Here is a 17,776-nt window from a genome sequence, read left to right on the forward strand (position 1 = left end):
CGGGTTCTCCTCCCACCAAGAAAGCAAAGAGACCTGGAAATTATCCGCTCGAAGCCACATGTTCTCAAATCTAAAAGGAGTGCAACGAGATCTCAAACCTCCACAATCCAAAACCAAGGGGATATGGTCCAACGTAACCCTAGCCAGCACAGCTTGAACAACATCCGGGAACTTCTCCTCCCAGTCGCCGAAAATCAGAAATCTATCAAGCCAAGAAAGAGTTGGCGATTCCCTCCCGCTGGACCAAGTAAAAGAAGCTCCCTCAAGAGGAAGATCAATACGCTGATGACCATCAATAAAATCAGAAAAATGCATCATAGCTTGAGTCCACGAACCACCTGTAGATCTCTCTGCCGGTGACCTAACCACATTAAAATCACCGGCCACACACCAAGGAAGAGACCACCTCCCCTTCACCCCACTCAACTCCTCCCACAACCCATCCCTCACACCATCATCAACCGGCACATACACCCCAGAAAAACCCCAAGAGAACCCATCCTCCTCCAAAACAAAAGTACAAGACAAAGAAAATCTCCCCCTGCAAACCTCCATCTTAGCCATCCATCTCCTATCCCACATAATGAGAATACCACCAGAAGCCCCGACAGAATCCAGCGCCTCCCACACAACAAAGCGATTCCCCCACCAACTCCTAACCACTTTCTCCGTCATAGAGTCCATCTTTGTTTCTTGGAGGCACACCAAATGCACCCCCCATTTTCTAACTGCCATCTTCACCACCTTCTGCTTGCCCGGATCATTGAGACCACGGACATTCCAGGATAGAATTCGAAGCTTCATGAGGAAACAGACGCCCCCATCACCCCCTTACCACTTGGTTTTATCTTGGGTTTGTTGCGTTTGTAATAACAACAACTTTTCTATATTTTACAAATCTGAGTCTAATATTATTCCCAATGTAAAAACTAAAAATATTTTTATACTGAAGATGCATTTTTAAGCTTCATGGTACTTATCGTCTCTATTGTCCACTGAAAGATGGTTTAGTATCTCATTAATTCTTCATTTTACAAAATCATGCTACCCACAAAATAATGCTTCTCTTGGTTTTTTTGAAGGCATGTGTTCTTTATATTCTTCGGGTGGGTGTAACAGATCAAATGACTGAACCTACTCAAAGGAGCTTTTTAGTTTTTCTGGGAAAACAGGTTTGCTAGAATGACTCATTTTAGATCATTAGTTGTTGAGAATGAAGTTGGTATTTTCTTTACATCAATCTACCAGTAATGTTTTTCCTCTACTGACACAGCAAGTTTTCTGTTGCAGCTTCAATCTCCTGATGCTAGTCCTTCCATGGAAGTTGCTGCTTTGCGTACTTTGTCGTATACTCTGAAAACTCTGGGAGAGGTGAGGCACAATTTTGTAATTTAATTTTTTTTGTGGGAAAATGATCTGGGTCTATCGTAAATGTTTGTACTTGAAGGCTATGACAAACAATTTGCTAAAGTTGTATTGGGCAACATGCTTGACTGAAATTATATAGCACTACTCTTATAGTTTTATTATATATATATTTTTTCCTTATCAGCATAAACAATATATGTGATGCTTAAGTGAGGCCACCATCATTATTGACCTTTAGCTTCTTGATTTTGCTGGATTTTTTCTTTTCCTCCTGTAAGGGAAAACATTTATGGATATAAGAAAGTCTGGATAGAATATTCAGTAGATGGTGACTTTAGGTGATTGTTTTGACATGCTAAGAACTTTGTGATCTTTATATCTAGAAAAGATCTTTGTGATAAAATGGTTAGGTACGATAAAGGTTCTTCTTGCTGACAGATAATAATTCCTGTTCTCCGGAGGATGCTCACTGAAGTCACACCAAGTTTTAGCCTCAAAAAAGATATTACTCCTAACTTGATGAATTCATGTATATATTGTTATTTATATATTTTATCTTCAAAAGGAATACTGCTAGTTCCTTGGGTTATTCAGAACTAAAACTATTATGCTGGGACAACCACTTGATGTGCAATTTCTTGAGATCATATATATGCCCAGTCCATGTCTCTCTGTGCCCTATATTGGCTGACATCATTGGATGATGGCCTTTATCTTTTCTATGAAATGAATCATACGAAGTGGTGGAATCTATTTCAAAGGGTTGATTGGTGTGGCTATGTCTCTTAGGAATTGAATACGTAAGAATTCCTTGTCTTAAGTTTTTATGAAGTGGTGCTTGGGTACTAGGTTTAAGTTTAAAGACGTGGTCATAAGCAAGGTGTTATTTAGTTAGCTTAATAATTTTTTTTTATAGGACTTTTGGAAGTGAAGAATTAAGAGAAGGTTCTAGGAAGTGAAGAATTAAAAGAAGGTAATGGAACTTTGTTAGGTCAATTTGATTATAGAATACATCTTTTGAAGCCCAAAAGTTGAATAAATTGTCAAGTGAAAAGGTTTCTTGTGATAGTATTAAGATTTCTTTTGCTTTCGAGAGCTAGTATAAACTTATCTATATTACCATACACCACTATTATCACCATTATATCCACCATTTCTGCAGCACAGACTGCCCCTTACTCATCATGCCACTATACTACCAATGTAGATTTACATACTACCATGAATGTTGTTAACAACCATCTACTCTAAAAGCTTAAGCTATTAGAGAGGGTGTAAGTTTAATATTTATATCCTCTAAATCGCCCCCTCACGTGTGGCCTTCTTTTTGGTCCAGCACGTGTTTTCAGTTTTTAATTAAGTTGATGGAGTGTTGGGCCCATAACCCACAGGTCCTAGGATCGGAACCTGGCTTTGATACCATGTTAACTACCATCTACTCCAAAAGCTAAAGCTGTTAGAGAGGGTGTAACTTAAATATATAAATCCTTTAACAAATGTCTTTGCTGCTGCCACCACTGCCATGGAAATTATTAGTTTTACTTACTGCAATCGACATGTCTCTGTTTCCTTGCCACAACCACTGCTACTAATTCCATCATTATTGGCATCATTTATAACTTTGTCACAAAGACTAATACCAGCTTCTTCTCTACCATCAGTGCTGAATCTGTAAATTCCACTATTTGACATCACTACTATCACTTGACTGCCACTATTACTTTTACTGCCATCGGTTTCTCTATTTATATCGTGCTCTATATGCTTTCTTGTATAGGAAATCTATTAGACATGGATAAAACACTAAGAATATGCTCATTAATTCCGATTATTTCCCTTTTTGTCTCTCCAGACGTGAAATTATTACAGTTTTGGAAATATTACATACACTTTAGGCTAGTAACATTTGAAGCCACAGCCTCTGTCAATAATTATTAAAATAATGTTTCATTGCATAGCAATTTAGCAAACATTAGCTGTTTATACGAAAAAGCAGGAGCATACGTGTTTGTGTGGTTTATATGTATTATGTGACATTGTTTTCCTTTGACAATTTACTTACCAAAAAGTTATTATGGACAGCTGTACCAAACATTTCATCAGTTATTATATAAGTCAAGATCAAACATGTCAAAAAAAAAAAAAAAAAAAAAAAAATCAAGGTCAAGGTACGCTTGGTGCATGAGTGGGTACTCTTATATCCTTCCGTAACTTATTGAAGGTTCATTATGTTGTTGCGTTCTTTTTTCAAATTCTAATAGTCTTAAATTTTGGCATACATGATAATTATAGGATGGGCATCAAATCCAACCATGGGCCTTGAGAAAGAGATATACTAGAAAAGGTTATTAATGGGTGTAAAATAAACAATTATCACACCAGGTATAAGTTGATCTTGTCTCTTATATATGTGTGTGTGTATCTGAATATATAGTTTATTACTTTATTATCAATTTACAGGAGTGATAAGTTTTGATTATGAAATAATTCTCATGTCTTAAAATAACTGATTCTGTCAACTAATTATGGAATATTATAATAATCAATTTTTAAAGTTTAGTATTTAAAAATGTAGTTTGTAAAAATCACAGCATATCTGGTATAGATACCAGTAGGGTTGTCCCTTGTAAAACCCATGCTTGCTCTTACATTCTCTTGTGCTTGCAATGGCACTCTTGGAAATTTAAAGGTCCAGGTAAAGTGTCCCTTTTATGTATCAACTTTTTATTTATCTTGAAAGCCCTTTCGAGCATATTAGAGGATAATCTAGTCTAGTCGAGGGCAGAGCTATTATTTCTCTCAAGTGTTGTCTTCAACTGCTAATACTGTCAACTCCTAATTTCTACAGAATCTGCAAAGATCAACTTCTCTGCTATGTATTCACAACTCAATTACATATAATATAAATTTACTAAAAATTTTCAATCTGTAATTAGATAAAGGAAAATTAGATGAACTGATATAATATTTATGCAAAAGTTATATCCATGCACTGAGAGGTTGTTTTCTTTCTTACACTACTATCACATGGCCTAGGTCCTTGGATAGGTAAGTGGCAGATAAGTGTTTAATGTCTAAGTATGCATTAAAAAGGAGATTTTTTAATTTTATTTTCTTATTTTTAAAAATTTACCTGCACTTCTAAAAATAAAAATTGACCAGCATTACCCTTTTCCTTTGTTTTTGAGGGGTCAACTATTCACGTTAAACATGATGAATTGATCCCCGCATCCCCCCATTTTTTCCCCAGAATTTTAGCACCATAGCTCTGCCCATGGGTGTAGTCCAATGGATACATACAGATATTTAACACAACCAAGTTCAGCTGTAATTTTCACACTGTATGGTTAAGAATTCCACGGGTTATTAGTACATCGTTCTCCTGAATTAGAGGAAGAGAAAATAGTGGAAATTATGAGAACTGGCCTAAGGCAGGCTGGTTATTCAATATATAAATATATATATATTTGACTTATCAAAATATATATATATATATATACACTTTTGGACTTATCATTTTTTATTTTCCGGCTGAGACTTGTGCGGTTTTGCCATATTAAATTGTTATATGCTTCTTATATGATGGTCTTTTAGGAGAAGGGTAGTGATAGATAGTCCGATGAGTTTGACAGATGAGTTTGGCAGAATACACATGGCAGTCCAGGTAAGCAATTTTAACAATTAAAAAAAGGAAGGAAAATAAAAGGAAAAACAATATACGCGTCCGCAGATTCATCTTTCACAGGTTGTCAAGTTCTAGGCTAAGTTCTTTTCTTCTGATAGATATCAAATCTCTCCCTTTTCGTTTCGTCTTTTCAAACAATTTTTCTTACCATCTTAACTTGAAGAGAGAAAGAACTTTTAATTACCAAAAAAAAAAAAAAGAGAAAGAACTTTTGATATTTAAAGTATTGTTGTAACTTTATATCATATATCATATTCATATATTTTTATATATATTGTATCATATGGGTAATTTTTTTTTTTGGAAGGTAAATATGTGTATTTATTTGTTTGATTATATTGTTCTTCACAGTCTTTAAAAAATTTTCAAAGAGATATTAGAGAGAGAAATAGAATGAGAAAAAGAAAGAAAGGAGAGAGAAGAGATGAGAGAGAAAGAGAAGGAAGTGGCTTAGCTGGACAGGCCATGTAGTTTCTGCCAAAGTAATCAGTCAAATACTTCGGTTGAAATATCATTTTCCTTAGGATAATTGCATGTTTTGACTTCAGTCTACTTTTAACTTTTTATCAATATCTTAGTCTTGTGAGAGTATTGCTTCATCTATTCATTTGCAGGTTCCACTTGAATTCAAGGAGCTCCTTGATGACACAGTTGTTGCAGCATTGTCTAATTCTTCAACACTTGTAAGTTCTTGATTGTGTCGGTCTTCTTTGGGCTTTGATATCCATCTTTGCTGAACATTACAAATTCTTGTTGCTAATTGGATTCTATTGGGCTTGCATCTACATAATTGTACCTCACACATTTCTCATTGTTTTCTCTTACGCTGTTTCAAAGGTTTAAAGTTCCAACATTATATCTATCTGATTTTTGCTGCAATCAAAAGTTTCACTAGACTTCCCTTGAGGGGTGGGCTTACTATACTGTTTTGCTACTGTAGTTGTGAATTTTGTTGGGGTTTTAGTTTTTTTTGCAATGGAGTGGAACATGTTACCAATGTGTTTTTACATACTTCTTTTGATTTATTGCTATTTATTATTTATGAACATATTCATAAAAACATTTATATTTAGTCATATATTTGAATTTAAATAAAAAGTTTAGATTCTGTCCCATGGTTTCCATATATGAATATATAATAATGAACATTGTTACTGGAATCATTGCATAAGGTATTTAACAACTTCTATGAATAAGAAAAGTCAGATTTTTACTTTTTACAATATATATGTTGGCAAGCATGTTTACGCTTAAGGTCTTCCAACTGAGAGGTAACATCTACCCTTATTTAGGTGGACAAAGTAATCCTGTTTTCCTATTTAGTTCAATTTGGACGAGAATTAACTTCGTAATTCAAGTATTATTATTTACCTTCACCATCAATGCTCTCTGAAACCTCGCATGCCAAAAATCATTTACAGAGTTAGTTATAGGAGTGCCCCATCTCACTTCCCTTCTAATCTATCTGGATTTTGTTTTGCACTCGATACCTTTTTCTACTACCTATTGCTCTTTAAATAACTTTTGAATTTATTTTCCTCAAGTTCCTTCAAATTACAGAATTCCTACTAGAGGGATCTTGCAATATACCAAACAAATAAACGATTTTTTGCTGGAATACCCAAATCATCCGTGAACAGGCCTAAAAATTTAGCAGAATAGCATTGAGCTGTGGTTAGTGATTACTCTGTTTGTTTTGCGAGAACTGTTTGTTCCGATCTGTTCTGGTCAGTACTATATGGATTTTGTAACTGTGGTTGCCGCGTGTTTAAAAAATAACGAATGAATTCTTGATGGTTATGGGAAGGATAAGTTGAATCTAAAATTTTATTATTCAGATCAATGAATGGTCATTATTATTATTTTGTGCTCGGGCAATAAATCACCAGCTTAGTGTCTGTTGATTATAACTCATCATTGCCGTTGTCTGCAAAAAATCATGTGTCTGCAAAATTTCAAATTTTGAACTAACATCAACTTTGCAGCCACCATCCACTCATTGCCATTGTCTACTTGTGGGCATTTTCATCTAGCAAGGAAATTGCGACTACTTTCTAACCAACCGAAAATTATAGATGAAGAATGTATAGAGAAAGTGAGGTAAAATAAACTCGAATTATGCTGGACATAATCCCTCTGCTTGCCATTGGTGAGGTTCAATAATCAGTTATTAACAGTCTAAGGGACATAATAGTCATTATATCCTCTCCAGATCTAAGCCAATAGCTCAATATCACCAATATATAAGAAGAATGTGGTGGTGGTCATTAATGATGGCAATGCAGCCTTGAGTTGTAGAGATGGAGGGGAGTGATCATTGATGGGTTATAGAGGTATGGTAGTAACAAAGGAGGATGGTGGTGTTGATGATGGGTGCTGGGTGTCCTGGTGCAGAAAGTCATATATAAACAGTATCTCAAAATTTGCATAGATCCTTATTAATCATTTAAGTTCAACATCAATTCCGTATGCTTGTTAGTTTTTTGAAGAAGGATTGGCTTCCTCTCCCTAATTTCTGCCTTTAAATTTGGCTTGCATTAGAGGAGGTTAGTGAAGTTTTCCCTTGCTGAAGTTGAGATAGATATTAAGGTTCTTTTATTGTTTTATTTTTTGGGAATATTGGAAATTTTGGACGGGTAACTGTAATATTGGTCAAAGCTATTTTGTTTTAGTGTTTTCCCTTCCTCTCTCTAATACTTTTTTTTTTTCTCTCTCTTTTTGGTTCCTATTTTTCTCTTATCATGCTTTTATCTTTGGGTTTAACTCCTGATTAATTCTTGTAAAATGAGGTTGAGGGCCCTTGAGCTAATATTAAGGAATTGATGTGCCTATGGTTTCAACTTTTGATGACATTGACGTCTACAATCTACTAGGACATTATATTCAAAATTCTCCTTTTAACTGTAAATCTTATAATCCTTACACTTCAGATGTAAGTTCTGGCTCTTCAAAAATTTGTAATTGGCATGCTTTTATTTGATAACACAATACTAACTGGAGAACGTTTGCTAGGTTCGTGTTGAGGCTGCTTTGACATTGCGTGCACTGGCTGAGGTTGATCCCACCTGTGTTGGTGGTTTGATTTCATATGCGACTACTACATTAAGTGCATTAAGAGAAAATGTTTCATTTGAAAAGGTAACACTTCGCGAGGGTTTAGTCTCTTCGGTAGTCTTATATGGTTTTTTCTCTTTCTTAGTTGGGTTGCTATATATATATATATATTTGAATCTTCCTGTCTTGCTGCTGTTTATTCATGTAGCCATTTAATTGTTTTGGCAAAAATTTCCTGTCCTTTTGTTTTCTCTGTGCTGGCTTTGTTAAAACTTAAAAGCAATTTTTCATCAATTATTTTATTTTTTTTAGGATTATGGCTTTGTTAGTTCAGTTGTCTATATCGCTTTGGTTTAGTTGCAAACCTTCTGATTACATTTTTTTGCTTTGGTTTAGTTGCTTTTTGTCAGATATTAATTTAACAGAGTATTCCCTATATATTTTCTCCAGGGTAGCAATTTGAAAATTGAGCTTGATTCTTTGCATGGGCAAGCTACAGTTTTAGCGGCACTAGTGTCTATTTCACCAAAGCTACCTCTTGGTTATCCAGCTAGGTACTGGTCTTATTCTACTTTACATTTGTAATTTCCTTAGATTCTTAAACTTCTATGCTCTTCTGGAATGATTATAATATGGAATTTTGGTTGTTACCTGGTGCACTTAACTCATTTCTGCGTTGTAATAAGATTTGTGTTAAGAACCATCTACTCCAAAAGCTTAAGCTGTTAAAAAGGGTGTAACTTAAATATTTAAATCCTTCCACACACCCCCTCACTTGTGGGCTTCTTTTGGTCCATCACGTGTTTCAATTTTTAAATCGGGTGACGGTGAGATTTGAACTCGGGACCTTTGGCTCTGATTCCATGTTAACAATGATCTACTCCAAAAGCCCAAGCTGTTAAAAAGGGTGTAACTTAAAGGTGTAACTTAAATATCCTTCAACAATTTGCATTTCTTCTTTACTCAACTTCTAGAATAACTTTAAATATTGTTCGACTAAATTGGGTAATGGATACATGATTATGAATCTATGATAATGACATTTAGAGATCCCACATTACCAGACTAGGGTGGAAGTGAGGGCTGGCTTATAATAAAGAAATAATCACAGTTGAGAGGGAATCATAGACTTTGGGGGTCAAAACCTTACCCAAGGAAAAGTAGAGTAAATTAACCAAGGATAAGGGCTTAAAGGTGGGGTTTGAAGATCTATGTGAAATATGGCTTAAAAGTTTTCTGACTAAGAGGTCAAGGTGAAGGGTATGGAAGAGGCTTCGAGGCTACCATCCTGTTGAAACCCATTTCCGTTCCAACTTGGAGCCCCCAATTCTGTTTGTGTGGAACCGTCTTAGTGGGATGCGTGTCCCCAACTTCGTTGCACAGGAGCAAGGTTGATGGCGAAATCGCCAAAGTTTTATGGGCCAATGTGTTCCGCAGCCTGCACTATGTTAGAATGCCACACGTTACTCACGTGATTAGGTAAGTGAACAGCCTAAAACCTACAGCCTTAGGCTTGGTTTAGGCTGATGATGGCCAATTGCAATTACCAAGCCATGGTGGAACACCGAGTCAGATAAGCCAACCAATTATTGGCAACAAAAATGTTCCAATCCTGACTTGAGGACGAGACCAAAAGTCAAGGTCAAGCTTTCTTCCCAAAGATGGTCAAGCTTTTGCTAATGTTGGCCCCAAGAGGAGGTTGACTTCATGGTTCATGGTGTCCTATGTAAGGCTAAAGTACCCTTCCCCAAGAGTTGATCAATTTGCCAGTAGGTCAGTAAATCACTTTTTTTTTCTTCCTGAATTGGGGGTCAGCAAGCGGTGGCCGACAAGGTCCCATTCTATCACCAAGACTAAGTAGACTGAACATCATTAGATATATAAAGGCTTAGGACAGCCAGATCCAAGAGATGTGCTCTCCATTACTGTGGAGACCAAGAGATAAGTGCGGATTGGATGATCACCTGAATGGTAAACAGTGTTCAAGGAAGCAAAGGGGCCAGACCATCAACCAAGGGTCCACCAAGCCAAGGAATCGGCCAGACAAAGTAGCGGTTGAACAAGGATAGACTTGTACATGGGAATCTGCAGGAGTCAGCGGCCAATATGCCTTGAGCAGTTCAACTATGCCCAAAGAGGAAAGTTACAAGCTTCAGGTGGGGAAGCCTAGAGATTCTTTCACCAAAATGTATCACCAAGCACTTTATGCATTGGGGGTGATGTGTTGACCTCACCTACCCCCAACATGGGCCAAATCAAAACATTCAGGGGGACACATGGCAGCATCCTAAAGCCCCGAGACTCTCCTCTTCAACTTTATAAGTTGGACCCTTTGGTTTTCAGCTGAAAGGATCCCTGCACTAACATTCGCTGATCACATCCACCACCTTCATAGTCTGGCCATCGGCCTGGTTGACCTAAGGGATTTTGTTTTCCGATTTTTCGGCTTGGGTCAAGGACTCTGTCATGCTTGCATGCCCAAAAAGCCGCAAAATTGTGGTAACACCTCCCCATTCTCTTCCTCCATACCCCTTTCCAAAGTTTGTTAAAGGCATATAGACTGGAATTGAAGACAGGGCCTACTCATATTGATGTGGGGCTCCAATAGGGTTGTCCTACGTATGTATTCAGGTCTTCTAGCAATTCAAGGGCATGCTCTAATATAGAGGTCCAATCTGTAACAACGAGGGAGATAATATTAGGATGTCATTGAAGCAATTAGGGCATCCTCAACAAGCTGGTAACAATGAGGGAGACAACGTCAGGATGTCATTGAAGCAGATAGACATCCTCAACAAGCTTCTGTGGCAATCCAATAAAGTGTTAAGTGCCCCCACATCATAAAGGGCATATGTCATCCAAAAGTCACATGATGTCGTTTTGTCTCTTTATGAGTCATGGTGTGCTAGACTTCCAGGTGAGTTCACCTTGATGAGTTCACCCTGGGAACTTAGTGAGATTGTGCCCCAACTGCACATCTTGAAGTGTGATATAATGAATCAGGCACGTACATTGATCTGTGCCGCTTCTGCATACTTCAGAATAGGTCATGGCGAACCAGTGATGTAGGACAAAAGAACTGGCTCAAATAGAGGAAATCAAATAAGAGTTGTGGGCTGGAAATTCAGAAAACAAAGCTAAAATTCGAGGGTTGTTGGTAGAGAAGAAGGATTGAAAATAACAAAGAAAAGCCTATTGGAATCTCTCCAACAGGGCCTAGGTATCACACCTAGAGAAGGCCTCACACCCTCAGAATTTGTGAATCACTTACAAGAAATCTCAAAAGATATTTTGTTATTCATTCATTGACTTAGTAATCAGAATTACATGGTATCCTTTTTATAATAAAGGATGACCCTTGGATTACCCTACAATGGTGGTAATCAAAAGTTGACTCTAGCTTAATAAAGTAACAAATAACTTAATTGATGCAATTTACCAAAACGATGCAATTTCACCATAATTAATGCAATTACCAAAATAATGCATTTTGACCAAACCCCCTAATTATGCAAGACTCCAAGTGGACCCCCCATTGTCTAGCATGTGCCAAATTAAGGTTTGAGCCTTAGAATCCTCCTTGCCATGCCTTTTATATACTTTAAAAGGTTGCTGCCACTATTCTCTACCAATTCTCCCCGGCTTGGAAAAACTCGGCTCTGACGATTTAAAGGGATGAAATTGCTTTGAAGTGTGAAAAGAGCAAGAAAATTTCAGCCTTATATTCAGCAATTTCCATAAATTGCACCAAAAACAACTCATAAACTTCAGAGCTCAATCAGAAACAGTAGTGTTGTGCAACCCATGAAGTCGGACAACTTTTTGAAAAAAAGGTTTGGCATTGTGGACAGCATTGGAGGTCTTAGAACATAGAAGGAAATGCGCCTTTTTCGAAAAACGATCCAGAACAATGATTATAGCATCATGTCCTCGACTAGTTCTAGGCAACCCCAGAACAAAATCAGCATCTGACCCATCACCTCTGATACCAACTCCATGGCCTGTATCATGTCGAAAATCAAGGCTATCCTTCCATGAATGTATTCGAGCAAGAACATAAAGAGCAACCCAGTTGGTTCCATCTAGGTATTGTGCTCCCGAATCGAATAGACAAATGATGTTTGGATCAAGTCCTAAACGTGTTTTCTCGTCTAGTTTATAATGCATAATTGCTGCATTAGGACCAACTGAGGAAATAGTAGGAAAACTAAACTCTCTAAAATGCTCTTTTGATGCGCGAGACCCCTCTAGCTATTCATTTACAGGATTAGTTTCTTCTGGCAGTCGGTTTTTCCAGACCTCATCTACCAAGTGGGTGGATGTTTGAACCAGCTTCTGTTGCTTGGCACAAGCATGCTCCCATTTCTTTGTAGTGCCCACTAATATACACCAAGTATCTACTCCAATAGCCGCATCTTTTGGCAGATTCGGAATAGTAGTACTATCTATCCAAGCCGCTTTGAATGGTTGTGGATTTGGTTTGATGGAAAATTTGAGACGCTTAACCATGGTTGTGGAGACAACGTTTGGGCTTGCCAACGCCGTCAATAATAGGCTTCTGAGCTTGGTTTCCATAATGAATTTGCATCTGAAAAATAGAGTTAAGCCGCCCATCTCCATCTTCAACTTCAGGGTCTTCAAGGATTTGGGCTGTGGAAAGTTTGAGATGCTTAGCCATGGCTGTGGAGACAACATTTGGGCTGCCACCGCCATCAATAATAGGCTTCTGAGATTGGTTTCCACAAAGAAATTGCATCTGAAGATTAGATGTGAGTCGCCCATCTTCGCCATCAACTCTATGGTCTTCAAGGGTTTGCTTCACAACGGAGATGGAGGAGACGTTTTCTTCATTCTCTTCCAGATGATCAGTGTTGTACGTTTCATCATCAGGCAGGTTCTTATTGTCCTTGCTAGCATCGTACTCTTTCCTTCAAGATCAGCCATGTTATAGAAAGATGCAGTTGATCCACCATTTGCAGCATTGTTGTTGTCAGTGTGCTGCACGTTCCATCACTTGACTTCTTTGGAATATCTCCAGCGGCATCATGTGGCTCATGATAATTCACCTATGAAGTATTCTTGGAAACTCCAACATGGATGTAGTGGTGGATCAACCTTCAAACTACACCATTGCTGAGGGTTTAAAGGCTGTTGCTGCTCGCGGTTTCTGCCATCATTAGTACCAAATTCATGTTCTTCTTTAAAGGCTACCAATTTGTTAAAAGGCTACAAAATTCGAGCTTCTATCTTATCGCATCAAGCATTCAGCCCTTTAAGTTGTTCCAAAATATGCGACGACAACTCAATTTCTTGATTATCATCCAATGTTTCATTGCCCGATCGAGTAAACATAATGTCTACTTTGGCTCTGATACCAAAAATTGATGTAGGACAAAAGAACAGGCCAGTGTTATTAAAGGCCTAAGGTGCTAGAGGTCTTTTGGAGCCTAGGCGCACAGCAACGCACGTGCCTGTGTGAAGTGAGGCGCATAATTGAAAATTTAAACTACCATAAAAACATTCATATCTCATAAGTGGTAGAGAACAATGACAACAACCTTTTAAAGTTATATAAAAGGCGTGGCAAGGAGGGTTCTAAGGGTCAAACCTTAATTTGGCACATGCTAGACGATGGGGGGTCCACTTGGAGTCTTGCATAATTAGGGGGTTTGGTCAAATTTCATTATTTTGGTAATTGCATCAATTAAGTTATTTGTTACTTTATTAAGTTGAGTTAACTTTTGATTACCTTGTTTTGGTAAATTGCATAATTAGACTGAATTGCATCAATTAAGTTATTTGTTACTTTATTAAGTTGAGTCAACTTTTGATCACCTCCATTGTAGGGTAATCCAAGGGTCATCTTTTATTATAAAAAGGATACTATGTAACTCTGAATACTCAGCGAATGATTGAATAAAATTATCCTTTGAGATTTCTTTGTGAGTGATTCACAAATTTTGAGGGTGTGAGGCCTTCTCTAGGTGTGATACCTAGGTCCTATTGGAGTGATTCAAATAGGCTTTTCTTTGTTAATTACAATCCTTCTTTTCTACTAATAGCCCCTAAATTTTAGCTTTGTTTCTGAATTTCCAGCCCATAACTCTTATTTACTTTCTTCTATTTGAACCTGTCTTTTGTCCTGTCTTTTGTCCTACATTTTAATTTTTGATAAGTAAGAAATTTATAAAAAACGCTCAAAAGGGGAGCGCATCCCAAGGGAACAAAAAGGGGCCAAAACAGCCATTACACTTTTAAAGAGGCCAAAAAATCAACTATTTCATCTAAAGATCTATAATCTCTACCTGAGACCCAACAAAAAAGAGTGGAAACAATAGAGAACTTAAGAAAGAAATAGGCTTCTCCTTCCTCTCAAAATATCTCCTATTCCTGTCCTTTGTCCTACATCAATAAGGCATATCAATAGTCTAAAAATTAATGTCAAATATAAAAAAGTAAACCCATCAACTAAACAAGCATTCAACAACCGTAAAACAGAGCACAAACTTGTTTTCTTGAAAGGCAAAGCAGAATTTGTTTTTTTTGAATGGCAAAATAGAGCACAAAAAGAAATAAATTTGGTTTTAAAAAAAAAAAAAAACTGTTAAAAAGAAAAGAAAAGAAAAGAAAAAACAGAGCAAAAAAAAAAAAAAACGAAGAAAAGGCGCAGAGAGAGAAGAAGTAGATGAGAAGATAGAGAAAGTGTTAAGAAAAAAAGGAGAAAAAACGGAGGACCCCCCCCCCCCCCCCCCCCCCCCCCCCCACCAACAAAAAAAAGAAAAAGAAAAAGAAAAAAAGACAGAGAAGAGAACTAGACGAAGAGAGAGATGCAAACAAAGATAAGAAGAGAGGAGTAGAGGAGAAGATAAGAGAGAAGAAGAAGAAAGAACAGACGTGGCTTCGTCGTTCATCTCTGCAACTAGGGCTTCATTGTTCGTCTCACGGTCTCCATCTTTCTTTGTTCGGTTGACACTTTAACTCTTGGGCTTTCTTATTTGTTTATTCTTTTGAACAAAAATTTCTTTTCTTGTACGCTTGGGCTTTCTTATTTGTTTATTAAGTACCCTTTTTGGTTTAAGAATAGAATAATCATAGTTTTTAAAAAAAATCAGTGAGGCGCGCCTGACAAACAGGCCGAGGCGCAACCGAGGCGAGCGCCTAGTAAACATCAGTGAGCTTGGGATGACGCCTAGGCGCGCCTTTAACAACACTGGAACAAGCTCAAATAGAAGAAAGTAAATAAGAGTTGTGGGCTGGAAATTCAGAAAACAAAGCTAAGATTCAAGGGTTGTTAGTAGAGAAGAAGGATTGAAAATGACAAAGAAAAGCCTATTGGAGTCACTCCAACAGGGCCTAAGTATCACACCTAGAGAAGGCCTCACACCCTCAGAATTTGTGAATCACTCACAAGAAATCTCAAAAGATATTTTGTTATTCATTCATTGACTTAGTAATTAGAATTACATAATATCCTTTTTATAATAAAGGATGACCCTTGGATTACCCTACAATGGAGGTAATCAAAAGTTGACTCAAGCTTAATAAAGTAACAAATAACTTAATTGATGCAATTTACCAAAACAATGCATTTTCACCATAATTAATGCAATTACCAAAACAATGCATTTTGACCAAACCCCCTAATTATGCAAGACTCCAAGTAGACCCCCCATTCATCTAGCATGTGCCAAATTAAGATTTCAGCCTTAGAATCCTCCTTGCCACGCCTTTTATATACTTTAAAAGGCTGCTGCCACTCTGTTCCTTTTTGTGATGGAGGCTCTTAGCAGATTGCTGAAGAGGGCTGTGGAGTTGGGTTTTTTGAGAGGCTTTCAGGTGGACAGGGATGTTGCTAGTCAATTAGAGGTTTCTCATTTGATGTTTGCAGATGACACTATTGTGTTTTGTGATGCAGATGCGTCCCAGCTGAGGTATTTGAGATGCGTTCTGATTTGGTTTCAAGTTGTTTCTGGCCTTGAGGTTAATGTTGGCAAGAGTCTTCTTGTGCTTGTTGGGGATGTTCCGGAGATTGATTTGTTTGCTCAGATCCTTGGATGTTGCACTGGCTCTTTTCCCATTTCTTATTTAGGATTGCCTTTGGGTGCCCCTACGAGATGTGTGGGGAGCTGGGATCCGGTTGTGGACAGATTCGAGAGGAGGTTGGCGGGTTGGAAAAAGTAGTACCTGTCCAAGGGGGGTCGGGTTACCCTAATTAAGAGCACCCTTTCTAGCCTTCCTACATACTTCTTATCTCTGTTTCAGATTCCTTCTTCAGTGGCTGAGAGAATTGAAAGATTGCAGTGCAACTTTCTTTTGGTGGGGCGGGGGGGGGGGGGGGGGGGCAAGGAGAAGAGTTCAAGTTTCACTTAGTTCGGTGGGATCAAGTGTGCCGTCCAATTCGTTTTGGAAGCTTAGGGTTTCGGAGGTTGTTGCCTTTTAATAAGGCTCTCCTTGGTAAATGGCTCTAGAGGTTTGAGATCGAGAGGCATTGGTTATGGAGGAAAGTTATTGCTAGCAAATTTGGGGAAAGTCGTGGTGGGTGGTGCTCTCTGGCGATGCGTGGTCCAAGGGGGGTCGGAGTTTGGCATTTCATTCGGAGGGGTTGGGATGACTTCTGCAAGCATGTTCGTTTTCGTATTAAAGATGGAAGGAGGATCAGTTTTTGGAAGGATCTCTGGTGTGGGGAACTCCGTCTTGCTCTCGCGTTCCCACGGCTCTATAGGATTGCTTCTCATCAACAGGCCATGGTTGTTGACTGTTATCATCTTGATAACGGGAGACTATCTTGGGATGTTCAGTTCAGGAGGCATTTCCAGGATTGGGAGATCGAGGATGTTTCTCGTTTTCTGGAGCTGTTGTATAGACAGGTGATTTCTTTTGGGGAATCGGATTGGTGGTTCTGGATTCCTAACTCGCATGGCCGTTTTGAGGTTAGGTCTTTTTTCAGATGCCTTTCGGTTGGTCATGGAGATCCCTTCCCTTGGAAGTCTATTTAGCGGTCCAAGGCTCCCCGCAAGGTCGCCTTTTTTGCTTGGACCTCTGTCCTGGGTAAGATTTTAACCCAGGATAATCTGAGGAGGAGGAATCAGGTGGTGGTCAATCACTGTTACACGTGTTTGTGTAATGAGGAGTCTGTTGATCACCTCCTTTTACATTGCAGCATGGCCAGAGATTGTTGGGATTTGATGCTTCGATTATTTGGGGTCCATTGGGCCATGCCTTATTCCTCTAGAGGGTTGATTGAGGCTTGGAGAGGCGTCTCTGTTGGGGCTGGCATTAAGGACGCTTGGAGGGCTACGCCGCTTTGTATCTGGTGGTGTATTTGGCTTGAGAGAAATAGGAGATATTTTGATGGAAAAAAGAAGCCTGTTTCTATGCTTAAGTTCTCTGTTATTTTTACTCTTTTTTGTTGGGTTTTAGGGAGAGATTATAGATCTATGGAGGAAATTATTGTTTTCTTGGCCTCTCTGAAGGTCTAAGGTGCCCTTTGGCTCTTTTGTTTCCTTTTGTTTCTTTGGGCTTCGCTCCCCTTTTGAGCGTTTTTAATAAAATCTTACTTATCAAAAAAAAAAAGGCTGCTGCCACTGTTCTCTACCAAAATTTGGAGGTTTGATAGAAGAAATGTAGGAGATCAAGGAGAATAGAATAAGAGTTGTTTATTGACATCAC

The 17,776-nt window shown here is 38.1% G+C and overlaps 1 protein-coding gene across 1 annotated transcript in view; it reads left to right on the forward strand.

Annotated features, from left to right (window-relative positions):
• The window catches only part of LOC132316083 (protein SWEETIE), a 73,104-nt gene that overhangs the window by 16,595 nt on the left and 38,733 nt on the right, over positions 1-17,776 (forward strand). The window contains exons 9-13 of the mRNA XM_059814591.1: positions 1,083-1,172; positions 1,291-1,371; positions 5,668-5,736; positions 8,066-8,191; positions 8,558-8,661. Coding sequence (XP_059670574.1) covers positions 1,083-1,172; positions 1,291-1,371; positions 5,668-5,736; positions 8,066-8,191; positions 8,558-8,661 — 470 coding nt within the window. The remainder of the gene's footprint in view (positions 1-1,082; positions 1,173-1,290; positions 1,372-5,667; positions 5,737-8,065; positions 8,192-8,557; positions 8,662-17,776) is intronic.

This window comes from Cornus florida, unplaced genomic scaffold (assembly GCF_030987335.1).
Source record: "Cornus florida cultivar Cherokee Brave unplaced genomic scaffold, ASM3098733v1 CherokeeBrave_3.0.0_Hap2_Chr07, whole genome shotgun sequence".
NCBI classification, from domain to species: domain Eukaryota; kingdom Viridiplantae; phylum Streptophyta; class Magnoliopsida; order Cornales; family Cornaceae; genus Cornus; species Cornus florida.